General features: G+C 43.6%; 1 protein-coding gene across 1 annotated transcript; it reads left to right on the forward strand.

The window, feature by feature from the left end:
* Positions 1–995: 995 nt before the first annotated feature.
* Positions 996–8,956, forward strand: det1 (DET1 partner of COP1 E3 ubiquitin ligase). Its single transcript, XM_076732022.1, has 9 exons — positions 996–1,320; positions 2,263–2,621; positions 2,745–3,011; positions 3,126–3,338; positions 3,778–4,001; positions 5,619–5,748; positions 6,291–6,481; positions 7,464–7,655; positions 8,094–8,956. Exons 2-9 carry the CDS (start codon positions 2,373–2,375, stop codon positions 8,281–8,283), a joined length of 1,656 nt encoding a protein of 551 aa, XP_076588137.1. The 5' UTR covers positions 996–1,320; positions 2,263–2,372; the 3' UTR covers positions 8,284–8,956.
* The last annotated feature ends 5,915 nt before the right edge of the window (positions 8,957–14,871 follow it).

The following is a 14,871-nucleotide window of genomic DNA, read 5'->3' on the forward strand; positions in this document are numbered from 1 at the left end:
CCCACTACATGTGCTTTTATGGAAAATTACAACATTTAAACCAGACTCTTTGGTCAGGGATAATTACACAAAGAACCATTAGCAGTCTTCCAAGACCAGCGTTCTATGAGGATTTTCTTCTTTCTCTTCTTTTTACAATGCTATTCTCAATCTGTAAGAACATGCTTCATAAGAGAGAGGATAATTATAATTTAATTATCTGTCATTATGGGGAGCAGAATGCAGGTCATCTTGGTTCACTTACGCTACATGCTGTTATAAACAAATCAATTAAAGGAAATAGGCTAAACAAATGAAACAGTTACATACATGCTGCAGGTACAGTGGCCAGAGGTCTGTTGTTTTGCCCCTGCCAATTTAGTTGAAGCGATTATAATCATGTTCAAAGTTTGCTGGAGCACTTGTACTCCTCACCTGCAAACCCACCTACTGATCGGTAAATTGGCACTTGAATAAAAGCAGCAGGTGTATGCTTGGCTCATGTGAAGCCACTATAAGAGCTACCTGAAAGTACAGTTCATTGTGGTTACTTGCTTGAAATTGTCTGGAGTTAAATTTTGCACAGGGATGCTCAGAAATATTCTTATGGTATATTAGTTTCAATAAATTTGGCATTACTTGTGTGCATAATAGAATACACAGGTCGAAAAAAATGTTTATACTAACCAAATGCTTATGCACTCTTCCACCAATTTCAAATGTAAGATTTCAAAAATCTGACAAACTATTGCTTCTAATGTATTTTGAATATCAATGCAATGCATACTTTCAAAATACCTCCATACTCATCTAACATAAGTGTTGGGTGTGTTGTGCAGTATTGTAACCATTATGTATACCAGTCCCGTGTTACTTTGATGCCACCACAAGTGGTCATAATTAACAATGCACATCACTGTACGTGATTTTGGTTGCTGACATATAAGGTTGCAATGCCATTTTCCACCTGAGGAGGAAGTGGTGGCGCTGTTTAAAACAGCTCTGAGCTGTACTTCAGTCCTGTCTTCGTCGTCTTCTTCTGCGGTTCCTCCGCGGCTCACTCACAACAAACATAGCGGCTTTTTGACACTTAGCGTAACATGCTCCAGGCAGGCGGACATTTGGAGAAATATGATAGCTTAGAGTTACATTTTCACGTTGTAAAAGAAATGAAGCGTGACGTTTTCCACTAACGTGATGTAGAAGCTAGCGGCCGGTGGCTAAGTGTAAGTTGTCGAGCTCGTCAGCCAAAGTTAAGTGCTCTTTGCTAACATAACCAGCTGAACTCGGACGACCGAGAAGCTTCACAGAAGCCGGCTGCTTTGCATTTAATAGCATCATGTGAGTAACAGCTTACTGTGTTGAATTGGTGATTTAAGAGTGATCTAACTTAACTACCACTCGCTGCTCTTACTTGTCGAGTTGGCTGCGGTCGTGAGACACGTTGTAGACCGGAGTCGTCAGACTTCCAGGGCTCAGAGTCAGAGCAGGAGAGTGTCCTTCTGCTCCTGCTGCGGTGTGATGATTTACATGTCTGTTTTGTTTTTCTGTTCCTTTATCTCCACACATGACTCCACGAAAGGACACTGAACAATACTGTGTGTGTATGGCCCTGGAGGAGTTTTCTGAAGTGTGTAAAATGACCCTGATGATGTCATCGGGTCATCTCGGCTTGGTCGCCCTCATGTCTAACAGAGCGCCTGCATTGTAAACTGGGACGGAAATTTTGAAAGACAGTGGCATTTTCCAGGCTGGGCAGTTTTAATGAAAGCCGCTGAGACTTTGCATTATGGGAAATGTAGGATGATATGGAGCTTGGAAGTCAGGACGTCTAAACCCCTTGTGCTTCAGCTTTGATTATCCCTTCTCACAAGTCCTCATCTTTATGGACGTGTGACACTAAATTGTTGGAGTACTGTGTGAGAACTCCATTGCGATCCTTTCTGGTCCACATTAATTAGGATTTGGTTATTTTATATGTCATCTGTTGTATTGAGCAAAGCTTAGGCTTAGGCTTTGCTTATCATTTATATTTAACATTGTCAGTGACATGAAAAAAGCAAGCATTCCTTCACGTTTCTGCAATTGCAAAAGGCAAATGTTCTGTAGTTTTACTTGACCACTAGCTTGAAATGGTCCATCTGTTATCAAAACTGAAATTTATACCTGTCTTTATGTCAACTGATTGATTGTTCATTTAATAATTCCTGTGCTACAGCTTTTAGTTTTATTAAAAAACTAATCCCTCCTCTCTTCTTTTTCTTCCTGCTCACTTTCTCTTAGAAAACAAAGGTGTAACAGGACTGTATTTGTGATGTAGTCATCACACCTTATTGCCCACTTTTCTGACCACCACCTGAGGAGGGGTTTGAGATCATTCTCTAATCACAGCGATGGATGAGGACACTCCAACCCTGAAGCCCCGACGGATTCAGAATCAAAACGTGGTTCATCGTCTTGAGAGGCGCAGGATCTGTTCGGGCCGACCTGGAGCTCACTGGTACAGAGTACGTTGCTTCCACCAGAACCTTTTCCCCAACTTTACTGTGGTCAATGTGGAGAAGCCTCCCTGCTTCCTTAGAAAGTTCTCTCCCGATGGACGCTGCTTCATCGCCTTCTCTTCTGACCAGACTTCTCTGGAGGTAAGAAGACAGAAACCAAACTGTCAACTTTGTATCTTTCCCCCTCATATTTTCCCTCTAAACGTTCTAAACATTCTCTCCTTAAATACCACACAGTGTCTAATCCCAGTGTTCCTCCTACAGATATATGAATACCAAGGCTGTCAGGCGGCTCAGGACCTGCTGAGAGGCCAAGAGGGAGAGACTCTCCTAACAGCCAATGACCAGCGTTCCCTCAACATCCGAGGCCGCCTGTTTGAGCGCTTTTTCTCCTTGCTTCACGTCACTAATGTGGCCTCAAATGGAGAACACCTCAACCGGGAGTGCAGCCTCTTCACAGACGACTGCCGCTATGTCATTGTTGGGTCAGCCGTGTACGTCCCCGAGGAGCCGCCACCTTACTTCTTTGAGGTAACTATCAAACCTGCTGCATATTAATTAAAAGAAACTCAAAAACTACCAATCTGTTTACTTCGATAGTTTGGCTCAGACTGCTCCCTCCATCCATGTTTCATCTTCCTCCAGGTGTATCGGAACAACGAATCTGTGACTCCAAACCCCCGGTCTCCTCTAGAAGACTACTCCCTCCACATTATTGACCTCCACACTGGAAGGCTGTGTGACACCAGGTCCTTCAAGTGTGACAAGATCATCCTGTCCCACAACCAGGGCCTCTACCTCTACAGGAACATCCTGGCTGTGCTGTCCGTTCAGCAGCAGACAATACATGTGTTTCAGGTGAGCAGAGTCACCATTTAAAATGGAAATCTGCACTCAACCATGTATATTGCACTACTTGGGACACACCAGTGAGTATAGTTATAAGAGTGTTTTCCCTTCAGCTTTGAAAGGCAGTACACTTATAATTTCGTTGTGGACATTTGACAGCTATTAACTTGTCAATAGCAGTGCTGCAGCAGTTTTTCTGCCCCATACAGTTCAGTTTATGGTCAGATGCGAGAGGTAACGTACGTGTGACTTCCAGGTTAGCACCCGATACGGTTTGAAAAATGTTCTCATCTTTATATATATATGTATGTGTGTATAATCTTACTCAGTTTTCTATTTAGTCCTACTTAGTTTGACAACCTACTGCTGCTGAAAGAACAGATCAAAGCCCCCGAGTATCATCTGTTTTTATCTTCCCTCATTTCTCTTTCTTCTCTCCCCTTCCCAGGTCACTCCAGAGGGAACGTTTCTAGATGTCAGGACTATTGGGCGGTTCTGTTACGAGGACGACCTCCTTACTCTGTCGGCAGTTTACACTGAGGCTCAGGCCGAGAGTCAGCCGGGCTTCCCTCGTCTGTACACTGACAAAACCATCAACTCCCTCAAGCACAGGCTGCTGGTCTACCTCTGGAGGAGGGCTGAGCAGGACGGCAGCGCCACCGCCAAGAGGAGGTATGCCACAGCACTCTCAGCAGGTTTTTTGTTATTGTTGTCTCACTTTCGTCCATCTATTTTTTGCCTCTTACCCTGGGCCAAGTCACATGGTGTTCAGATACTTCAGATATAGTTCTGAAATGAATGAATAAATTCATCCAATTTTGAGTCAAACCAGGAGGAAGAATTAAGGGCCATCTTTTTAAATCTGTGCTGTGTTTAACCCTTTTCAACCGAAAAGTTCAAGGATCTGTTGTGTATTCCTGTTTGTCCTTTCCATTCCTGTTCCACATCTCAAGAACTGTCGTTTGTTCTCTCATCGCTGCTCTTTCTCTCTCTCTCCTTCACTCAGAGCTTTCTTGACTGCAGCTTCCTCTCTCTCTCCTTTGCTCATGCTCTCTTTCTCTTTATCTCCATCTTTCTCATACGAGTCAGAAAGCCTAATTTTGTTTTTAACATGAATAAACAATAAAAATGTTCGACCCCTGTTCCTGATACAGATACTGGAATAGTTCCTTGTTTTGTGAATTAAATGGTTCACGAGCTGTAGTTGCTGCTGTGTTTGTTTGACCAGTCGGCCATGGTCGGCCCTACTAACTCCACCTTCGTAGTTCCTGAACTGTCAGAAAGTACTGCCTCCAGACCAGGAGCTGTTTTGAACATCTGGAACTATCATACAGGAACTGTAGTTAGTCCCTGGTTCCTCTGGTCGAAACAGAGATTTAGCTCCTCAAACGGCTCCTGGTCCCCTGAGAAAGTTTCTTCAGTGGAAACAGTCCATATGTGACAGCTGTATGCTATAAATAAAGCAAAACAAATATATAATAAGTACACAGTGTGTTCATGAACAAAGTAGTGTGACCGCCATGCCATTGGGATACGTTAATCTAAAGTACTTATAGTTCCATGAGGTGCTACTTAGAGTATTGTATTGAATCATAACACCTAAAACAATATTAAAACCTAAACAATTAGTCGGCTAATTGCTTGAGCACTTGTGTAATTGTGTAGGTGATTTTAGAAACTAGGTGGAACCCTACAGGAGTATATGATGGCCGTGTTAGTCTGTTGTCTCACTTTGGAGAAAACAAAGTTCAGGCGTCAGACATTAGTTCATTACAACACAGCTGAGACCCTGACTGCCACAAATACTGCTTAAGAAGTAATTAACAAATTTCTACTGTTAATTTGTCTCAAGGGTTTTAAGAAGCCGGCCAGTTTTCTTTTTAAATGCTTCAAAAACAGGATCTTAAAAATCTACATTTGACTGAATAGTATGTTGCCAGCAGAGTCAAACTGTGAACAGGATGTTCAACCTTCATTTCAGTCAAACACGTTTTCTGTTCCAAATACTTGTGTTCTTTGTTTCCAGGGATTGTATTGTGGTGATAAAGTATGTCCATGAAAGGATGTGAGTTTACGGCTAATACCAATTCCTCCTTGGCATCGAGAAGCTGTATAACAGAGCATGCAGCCTTGATTGGTCTGTGGCGTGATGATAAGCTTAAAAGTCTCCTGAGAGCATTACTCAGGACTTTCTGTGCTATCGACTCTGTCAACTGCAAGCGCCACCTTGACATGCACTGATTCATTTAGCGATCTCTTTAGTTCACCCAGCTCTTGTTTTTCTGTCAGATTCTTCCAGTTTTTTGATCAGCTGAGGAGGCTGAGGATGTGGAAGATGCAGTTGTTGGATGAGCATCACCTGTTCATTAAATACACCAGCGAAGACGTGGTCACACTCAGAGTCACTGACCCCTCACAGGTAGGAACAGCAACACACACACACACACACACACACACACACACCTTTTTTGAATTCCTCCCAGTGTTCTGTTTGTTGCTCTCTTCGTCCTCTCCGTGTCTTTTGATGTCAGCGGCGCATAACAGGGATTCCTCCTTCAGGTCTCCTAGGACACATTTCTCCTCGTGATTCTCTTCGGGGCTGTGATCCATTCATGCCGACAACAAATAGATCTAATTAATGTATGTGTCATTTACATGAAATCTCAGCCCTCTAACTTCCTTGCCAATCAGCAAGTGTCGTCTCAAGAAGGAAGAATATAGAAACAAACAATCTCATATTCATTATAAATCTACATAGAAGCCAAAGGCAGGAATGCTAATGTTCACTATGATAAATATCTCCCTGTTCCTTACGGTCCTTGGTATTTCACTCTCGAAGATCAGGGTGGATTGTGTCATGGTTTGAAAAAAAAAAAACAAAAACATACCTACAGGTAAAAAATATTCTAAAATCTTTAGTCTTTTTTCCAAACCATCACCCTCTCTCTCATTCTGTCACAGCCGTCGTTCTTCGTCGTGTACAACATGGTGTCTACAGAGGTGCTGGCCGTCTTTGAGAACACCTCCGACCAGCTGCTGGAGCTGTTTGAGAATTTCTGCGACCTGTTCAGAAACGCCACACTGCACAGCCAGGCCGTCCAGTTCCCCTGCTCCGCCTCATCCAACAACTACGCACGGCAGGTCCAGAGAAGGTACCGAGGAGAGAAACGTCCTGCAATTGAATTGAAATAACAAATATTTTCCTTCCAAAATTGAATATATTTCATTTTGGATGGAACTGTGCTGGGAAGCTGCTGGGTCCAGGGGTCTTTTCTGAGTGAAATAAAAAGCTGCACCTGATGTTGTGCAGCCAAATGTCAGGGAGGATTTGAAGATGGTGGTTAGGAAGGGAACCAGATCAGCAGCAATCGCCTGGAGGAGGAGGAAGGAGGTTTAGGACTTAATCTGGATATAGAAAAGAGACATTAAGACAGTCAGTGTGGCTGGAGGACTTCTGATTGAATTTGGCGGTTCGACTCGCCAGCATAGGTGACAAAATCCTCTGTGGAAGTTAAAGAGGGAGGACCAGACAGAGGGGGGGATTCAGGAAGGAGGAGAAGATAAAGGATAGTTTGAGCGAGGAAAAGAGCTTATAATAGGATTTTAGACTAGTGAAAATTGATGTCTGGAAGAAGGAGAGGAGAAATTGAAAGCTTGCGAGCACACTCAGCAAACCAGATTCGTACCACTTAACAGCTGGGTAGCATAAGCCCAGTTCACAGGGTTTTAGACGGCCACAAACAGAGAAGAGACCAGCAGGTCTGCAAGAATGGAGCACAAAACAACTTGGGAGGAAAGACTGAAAATATGGATGGAGAGCTTAAAGGGTTGAAAAGTAAGGAGAGAATGGAGGAGGAGGGGGGGTGTGAGACCACAGAGTCACTGCTGAGTGTTGCATCTAATGGAGGCTTTGAGCTGTTATTCTCCAAAGCAAAACAACTATGGTGGAAACAAGGCTGCTCGCTCCTTTCAAAACATCAAACTAAGAAGAATTGAGACCTCGGGATCATAGAAGCACTTCTTTCGGAAGTCATGGGGTTTTACGTCCCGACCGCAGTGCCAAAAGAGACTAATGAAGCTACCTGTTGCTATCTGACGTTATCGTGCTGATATCTCCGTCTGTGTGTGCCTCAGATTCAAAGACACCATAGTGAACGCCAAATATGGCGGCCACACCGAGGCGGTACGCCGGCTGCTGGGCCAGCTGCCCATCAGCGCCCAGTCCTACAGCAGCAGTCCTTACCTTGACCTCTCCCTCTTCAGTTATGATGACAAGTGGGTGTCGGTGATGGAGAGACCCAAGACCTGTGGAGACCACCCCATCAGGTACCAGCTCCATCAGGGTGAACGGATGTCCTGTCAGATCACATTAATCACATTATTGATAGAAGTCTATGAATGATACAGTACAACAATGTGTGAGGTCAAGCTCAATGTCCATGACTTACTGCAAAGCTCATTGTGAGACGTGGAAACGAGCAATTCTTTTAAAATGATTGGCACGTTGATGTGGCTTACCGTCTGAGAGCGCCATATGTGTGGTACTGTGTTGGACACATGCTGCATGTATACTGTGTGTTTGCTTGTTTTCTTCTTACCACTGTAGGCAATGTAAGGAATATTCATAAGCCTGTGCACCTTTGGGTGTATTTTCAGTTAATTTATTCATGCAGCAACAGACAGTTCAGACCTGCAGAGGCCTTCAGAAACCAACAGCCTGGACTAGATGAAGAACTGAATTGTGCTTCTGTCTTCACCCACCAGGTTTTACGCTCGGGACTCAGGCCTGCTGAAGTTTAAGATCCAGGCAGGTCTGCTGGGACGGCCGGTAAATCACACAGTGCGACGCCTGGTCGCCTTCACATTCCACCCCTTTGAACCCTTTGCCATCTCTGTCCAGCGCACAAATGCAGAGTATGTGGTCAACTTCCACATGAGGCATGTTTGTGCGTGAAGAGCTTGTGTTTGTGCACAACAAAACTCACACTTGGAATCAAATTGCAGGACTGATGGGCTTCTGTTAGCAGTTACTGGTGACAATACAACAAACATGTCCTCCATCAGGAGGCACAAAACTGTTTGTTCAGTTAGTCGCCCTCTCCTCCTCCAGAGAAATCAGCGGTCCTCTCCCTGCATTCTCCTCCTGATGGAAACCACTGTTCCTCTCCTCTTTGCCCCTCCATCACACAGTGGTCACCCCACTTCCACCCCCTTCTCCCCCTTTGCAAAAAAGCAGCAATTCTGCCTTCTCCTTTCGTCTGCACCACTTCGCCTCCTCTTTTGCCCTTCCGCAGAACAAAGAGGGACCTGTAGGGAGGAGCGGCTGGAATAAGTGTAAATGGAGATGTAGCGAGAGTGATTGATGTGCGACGGAGGTGGGAGCCGCAGGTAGCCGGACCTCTTAGAAGGAACCAGAGGTGTTTTCTTTTTCCTACTGTGCACTGAAAGCTGCACATTCATATCAGATTTGCTTATCCAGTTGGTCAGTGACCAGCTGTCCAACAAACTTTCTTTTTTCTCACATGGATGGGGAAAGAGGTAATTTTATATTATATTGTTTTACACTTTTTTTTTTTACACGTCACTACTTGTATATATTTTATGCCAATAAAATTGTCTAAATTTTACTCTGTGTTTATTTTTTGATACTTTTTAAATAAAGTAAAGGGTTGCAGAGGGATAGGGAGCTTTTTTGCATTTTACTGTATGCAGGTAGTATAGAGTAGCTTTGGTCCAGTGTTATTGGAAGCTGTCTGAAGGGCTGGGAAACGTGGACAGGGAAAAGCTTGGTATTGGTATTGTTTCTGCTTCCTTCCCCTAAATACTGACCTGTGCATTTTCTCCTATATGTCTGAGGAAACATTTCCTCAAATGCTTGGGTGCATGCATGAGAGAGAGAGAGAGAGAGAGAGAGAGAGAGAGAGAGAGAGAGAGAGAGAGAGAGAGAGAGAGAGAGAGAGAGAGAGAGAGAGAGAGAGAGAGAGATTTTGCATGAGCAGGCATGGGCGTTTTTTTTATGCAAATGTGAGTGGGAAACCATTGGAGTAGTAAAACAATAGCAAACATTGTTTCATCTGGATGAATCTGTTCTGTCATGCAGCAGATTCAGTACTTTTTGCTAATAATGCCTTGCCTATAAACTAATAATCAGTTTCTTAACAAGCTGTACAGACCGTGAATCTTACTCTCAAATTTGTCCTGCATTCGGAGCACAGACAAGACGGAGTGCAAGTGTCATCATATTTCATTTGACTACTGATCCCCGCAGTCTGTTCTCCTGCAGTGTAAAGGATCATAATGTTGCTATTTTATATCAGGTCCATCTGTTCTGCAGACTAAAGTGCTGGGCATCTGTTTACATATTAAATGTGTTATTAAAAACACACAAACCTACAAATATGCAAATGCTCTAACACCCCCACTCCCAACATGAACGCAACATCACTAATACATGAACAGGCACATATGTATGATAAACAGATATAAGGGCAAAAAAAAATAAGCAAACACCCAAGCAGCTGCAAGAGGTCATGGTGGTATGGAAAGCAGGTGCTGAGGGATTAAGTGTCTCTCTAGCCTCTGGTTACACACTACAGTGGACCTGGGAGGTGTGTTTGTTTGTGAGAGAGACAGACTAACAGGGGTTTTGGGCAGAGGGAGGAAGGTATCTACAGATGGAAAGATGATGGAGGGATGAAAGACTCAGTGAGAGCTGGAGGTGAGAAAATAGGACAGAAGGAAGGTAGAGATGTGAGGATCAATGTGATCTGAGAGCAGTGACTGTGTTATGCAGCTGCTTAGTTTTGCATAAGCACAATAAAGACTATCTTGCAGATCAAGGCTTAAGGAAGCCGTGTTATGTCATTGTCATTATAGTGTGTTTGTGTAAGCTGGTGTGTGACAACATGCTGTGATAATCAACTGCAGTAATTACAAGAAGCACACACAGCAGGCGCACAGAGTCTTATACAGAGGAGGACATTGTCTGTTGTCCTCTCGCAAACAGATTGCACGTAGAAAATAGGAGACATTGTGTACATTTGAGTGCTGGCGAGGAGGCGAGTTAGTGTGTCCTCTCATGTGTTGGTGGGTCTGTTTGTTTCAAGCGACGTTTTTACCCAATCCACTGCTGCTAGAGCTGAAGGATTTTCAGTTTTCTGCAGGAAATGTAAGACATAACTTCCCTTATAGGTAAAGTAAGCAATCATCAGCGCCTCCATTCCCCCACAGATTAAAAGCCAACAAGGATGCAGGAAGCTGCGGAGTTTCTGCTCGAGTCTTCAGAGCAAACACTGATAATGTATCACTGCATGAACCCAGTGCCTCCTAGTACCCAGTACAATAACAAATATGTTGTGTGTGTCTTATTCTTAAGAACCAGGTAAACCCAGAGCCTTCTCCCTGACCTTGGTTGCTACGGAAACATAACCGCTCTCTGCTTGGTAACGTAGTCTTTTCTAATTGCTGTTGTCTTGGCAACAGAGCAACCAATGTAATCCAGAAAAGGCCACAGTCCTAAGTGTTTCCTGTTGCAGTGCTCATCTTCTCGGAGCAAACGCACACAGACACATCTCCTCGTTTAGACAACAGTCACCTCCAAGAACTGTGGTGCCCAGTGTGAGGTTTGGCTCCCCTGTCTCCTTGTTGGAGGACACATGTGGCAGGATGGACGCTGAGATACTCACAGATTTGACACCACTTGTATTTTGTGTTACTGATTGCAATTAATTCTCAGAATGTTGTTCAGCTTTCTGAGCACAAAGGAATCATCAGATTCTTGATTCTCTATTATGACGGGCTGTTCTTTTGTACGTTCATAGAACATAAGAATTCAGTCTGTGTCTACTTTCCGAGGTGAAAAGGGTTCTTGAAAACACACACACACACGGAAAAAAAATTGTAACAACAATATCCACTTCTGTAATAACCAGTTTAAACTCCTTTCAGATGAACACATTCAGAACATGGTGGGTGTTGTCTCAGAGTAGATACTGGTGTTCCTCTGACAGGGCTGTGGGGGCACACATGACAAACCCCACTGGGAACCACTGGTATGGGGCCTTGTCATTGCATTTGGCAAACAGCTGATACATCCCACTGCAGTATTTTGACTGCAGAGAGACGAGATGACTGGAGCAGAACGAAAGGTGGAGTTAGTGTCTGGTAACGTCGGCTCGGGAGGCTGTTTCTTGAAGAGGACATCTCATACCTCTGCTCACATTCAAGGTCCAGCTGTTACTTACATATTTTAAATCAAATCAAATCAAACTTTATTTATATAGCACTTTTCATACATTCTAACATGCAACATAAAGTGCTTAACAACAGTTAAAACCATTTATAAAGGAAAACAGAAGAACAGAGAAAACCCATCCCTCCATATGCACATATACACACCCACAACTACACACACACACACACACACACACACACACACACAGACTCACATTCTCACCACTGACAGTAACGAGACAGAGGTGAGACATGGTAAGGCACTGAGGACTGAGGAAAACGCCGCCTTTGGGGCCGTCCACACTGAGAGGAATCACAGACTATGACCAGAGGGGGCGCCGGCACCCGGCCCTCCCAACTCCGACAGACAGGTGAACCACCAGACCGAGGTGGGGAGCCCCCCAACCAGCATCCCCAGCAGCAGAGCAGACACAGCTCTTAGTGTGGAGGACCCCCCTTTACTGGAGTTAAAAAAAAAAGAAAGAAAAGCATAAGATAGAGTAAAAAGCATTATATAAGATAAGTAAAATAAATTAATAGCTATAAATATAGATATAAATTACAGTTAAAAGACGAAAAGTACATAAGACAATAAATAAAGTAGATTAAATAGGATAAAATACTACAAAACATAAAACAGCAAAATAAAAGGCATCAACATAAGATAAATGATAAGAATGTAAGAAGAATTTAAAGGTCAGTTAAAAGCCTGATTAAAAAGGTGTGTCTTTAACCTTCTTTTAAAAATATCAACAGTCTCTGAGGTCCTGAGGTTCTCCGGCAGGCTGTTCCACAGGTGTGGAGCATAGTGGCTAAATACATGGGTTTTGGTTCTGACCTTTGGTGTGGATAAAAGCCCGGTGCTGGAGGACCTCAGGGTCCACGAGGGCTGATACGGTAAAAGCAGGTCAGATAAGTTAAAGGGCACAAGGCCGTTCCTGAAACGGACCAGGAGCCAATGCAGCGACTCTAAAACTGGTGTAATGTGGGCCCGCCCTCTGGTCTTCATCAGCACACGTGCAGCTGAGTTTTGCAGTAACTGGAGGTTTGAAATACTCTTTTTGGGAAGACCAGAGAGCAGGGCATTACAGTAATCTAAATGGAAATAAAAGCATGCATTAGCACCTCTGGCTATGTTCTTAAGATGAAAAAACCTATTTTTGTTATATTTTTGATATGTGGGATAAAAGTCAGCTCATTTAATATAAATGAAATTGCAACATGAACTGAGGGACTTACTGGATTATATGATACTATGATGCCAAGTCCCTTGCATGAGCTAAGTTTAGTGTTGCTTGACCACCGTCTTTTGGCCCAATCACAACAGAAACAGTGATGCAGTACCAAACACCAACTTCTCTTCCAACTGTTCATCATCCTGCTCTGACGTAGAGCAAACATGTTTCCAAAAAGTTTCCTCTGCAACAGCACTGCTTATTACTGTGGTTTCCAAATCACAGCATCACTAACGCTCCACTCTGATGGATGTGAGAGCCTCGCTAACCGTGCGGTTCAAGTTTACTGCTCAGCTGGTGTAAAATACAGGTGGGATGGTGAAGGAAGAACAGATAATTGTATGGATACAAGGTAGTGGCTGCTAAAAGGTCAGAAAAGATTTATCAGGGGGGGATTTCATTATCCCCTGACATATAAAAAGAAGCCAGAATGTCCACGCAGGACTGAAGTGCCACAGTTTTATTACTGAAAGATGGCTGCCATATATCTTCTCTCTGCCTTTTCTGCCATTGTCTCTTGCTCCACGTTGTTCTAGTTAGACAGTCGAACTGCTGTCTGCTGTGATGGGTAAACTCATATAGTCAGTTCTATTGTATATACCACAACTGAAACAAATACAGGAGTTCATGTCAAAATATACCGTGCAGAGCAGATTAACAGCTATTGTTTAATCATAATCAGACATGTGTCCATTTGTTGTGAGTATTAAATACAGAGAAATCTGTGCATAACACATACCCATCAGAAGTTTCAGCTAAATCACAAAATAAATATATACTGTCGTCAGCTGCCCCTCATGGTAGCTTGAGTCCAGCCATGCAGCAGGGTTCAGTGTTTACACAGCGATGAGATACCCAAAGTAAATGGAATCTTGTTTGTGCTCCTCTAAGCACTGAAAAAATACTCACAAACTTAGCAGCACTGAGCCGTTTGTCCTGGTTACTCTGGAAAATCAACAGTCCTTACTCTGAGCAGTTTCACTGGGACTGTTTCTGTGATATAAAGTTGCTCTTCTGGTGGTGAGGTCTGTGGATCCTTCACTGAGGAACAAGGACATTGTTTCCTGAACGACAAGTTGTTGTGTTTTTTCTTTTTTTTTTTTTTCATTTTTCAGTGCTGAGAGCACCACAAATATGTATTTTTGCAATTTGTGTGAACTGACACTTATTCCCTGAATAAACTGCTTCTGCTTATCCACACCTCTTCATTGGATTTAATACACCTAATCAATAAGGTTTAGAGGAGGAGAGCGTGACTGTGTCCCAAATAATTTGTACTCCTCTTACACATTGATAGATACACAGTGGGAACTATTTCACACAATGTGAATGCACACACACACACACACACACACACGCACTAGCACCCCAACCTCCACCTCTGCCCCCTTCATATCCCTCACCTGTTATTGTTATCGACCACTCTAGTATTGCTCCTCCCTGCAATATATAAAACTATAACAGTGTCAACATCTGATATCACATGGATTAGGACTTCAGCCATCTGTACAGCTGACCGAGACCAGTTCTGTGCTTGTGGAGCCTCCTGATGAGAACCATGACATCACAGCGCCTCCATCTAATGAGTGGAGGGAGCAGGCGGGAGCACACTGAGGAAGGAAGGAGAGGGTCTAAATATTGACAGCAAATATTTGATTGAAGGGTAGGGTTGTCCCCTGACTCATAGGTGAGTGCTCTGACACAGAATGCACACACACACTCACACACAGACACTTCAGAGCCCCAACTAAAAATTTCATTTGTTATCAGCTTCTACAGCTGTCTTTGACTTCAAAAAACAGGCGGATGCTTCATATACACCCCCTACACACACAGTCCTTAGGGCCTGCACCATGCTGAGACAAATACACAGCGTGACAGTGGTAGATGATACTGCATATCTGTGTGTGTGTGTGTGTGTGTGTGAGAGAGAGTGAGACAGTGTGTGTATGTCTTAGCTGCAGATCATTTCTAACTGACTTCATATCTGTAACAGACACACTCGGTTGGGTGCCAGCACAAGCACACACACACACACACACACACACACACACACACACACACACACACACACA

Source organism: Chaetodon auriga, chromosome 6 (genome assembly GCF_051107435.1).
Source record: "Chaetodon auriga isolate fChaAug3 chromosome 6, fChaAug3.hap1, whole genome shotgun sequence".
Lineage (NCBI taxonomy): Eukaryota > Metazoa > Chordata > Actinopteri > Chaetodontiformes > Chaetodontidae > Chaetodon > Chaetodon auriga.

Bases quoted from the DNA above. Each gene is read 5' to 3' on its own strand.
- det1 (XM_076732022.1), top strand. From the start codon at position 2,373: ATGGATGAGGACACTCCAACCCTGAAGCCCCGACGGATTCAGAATCAA. The intron at 2,622-2,744 runs GTAAGAAGACAG...TTCCTCCTACAG, and splicing joins CTGACCAGACTTCTCTGGAG to ATATATGAATACCAAGGCTG. The intron at 6,482-7,463 runs GTACCGAGGAGA...TGTGTGCCTCAG, and splicing joins GCACGGCAGGTCCAGAGAAG to ATTCAAAGACACCATAGTGA.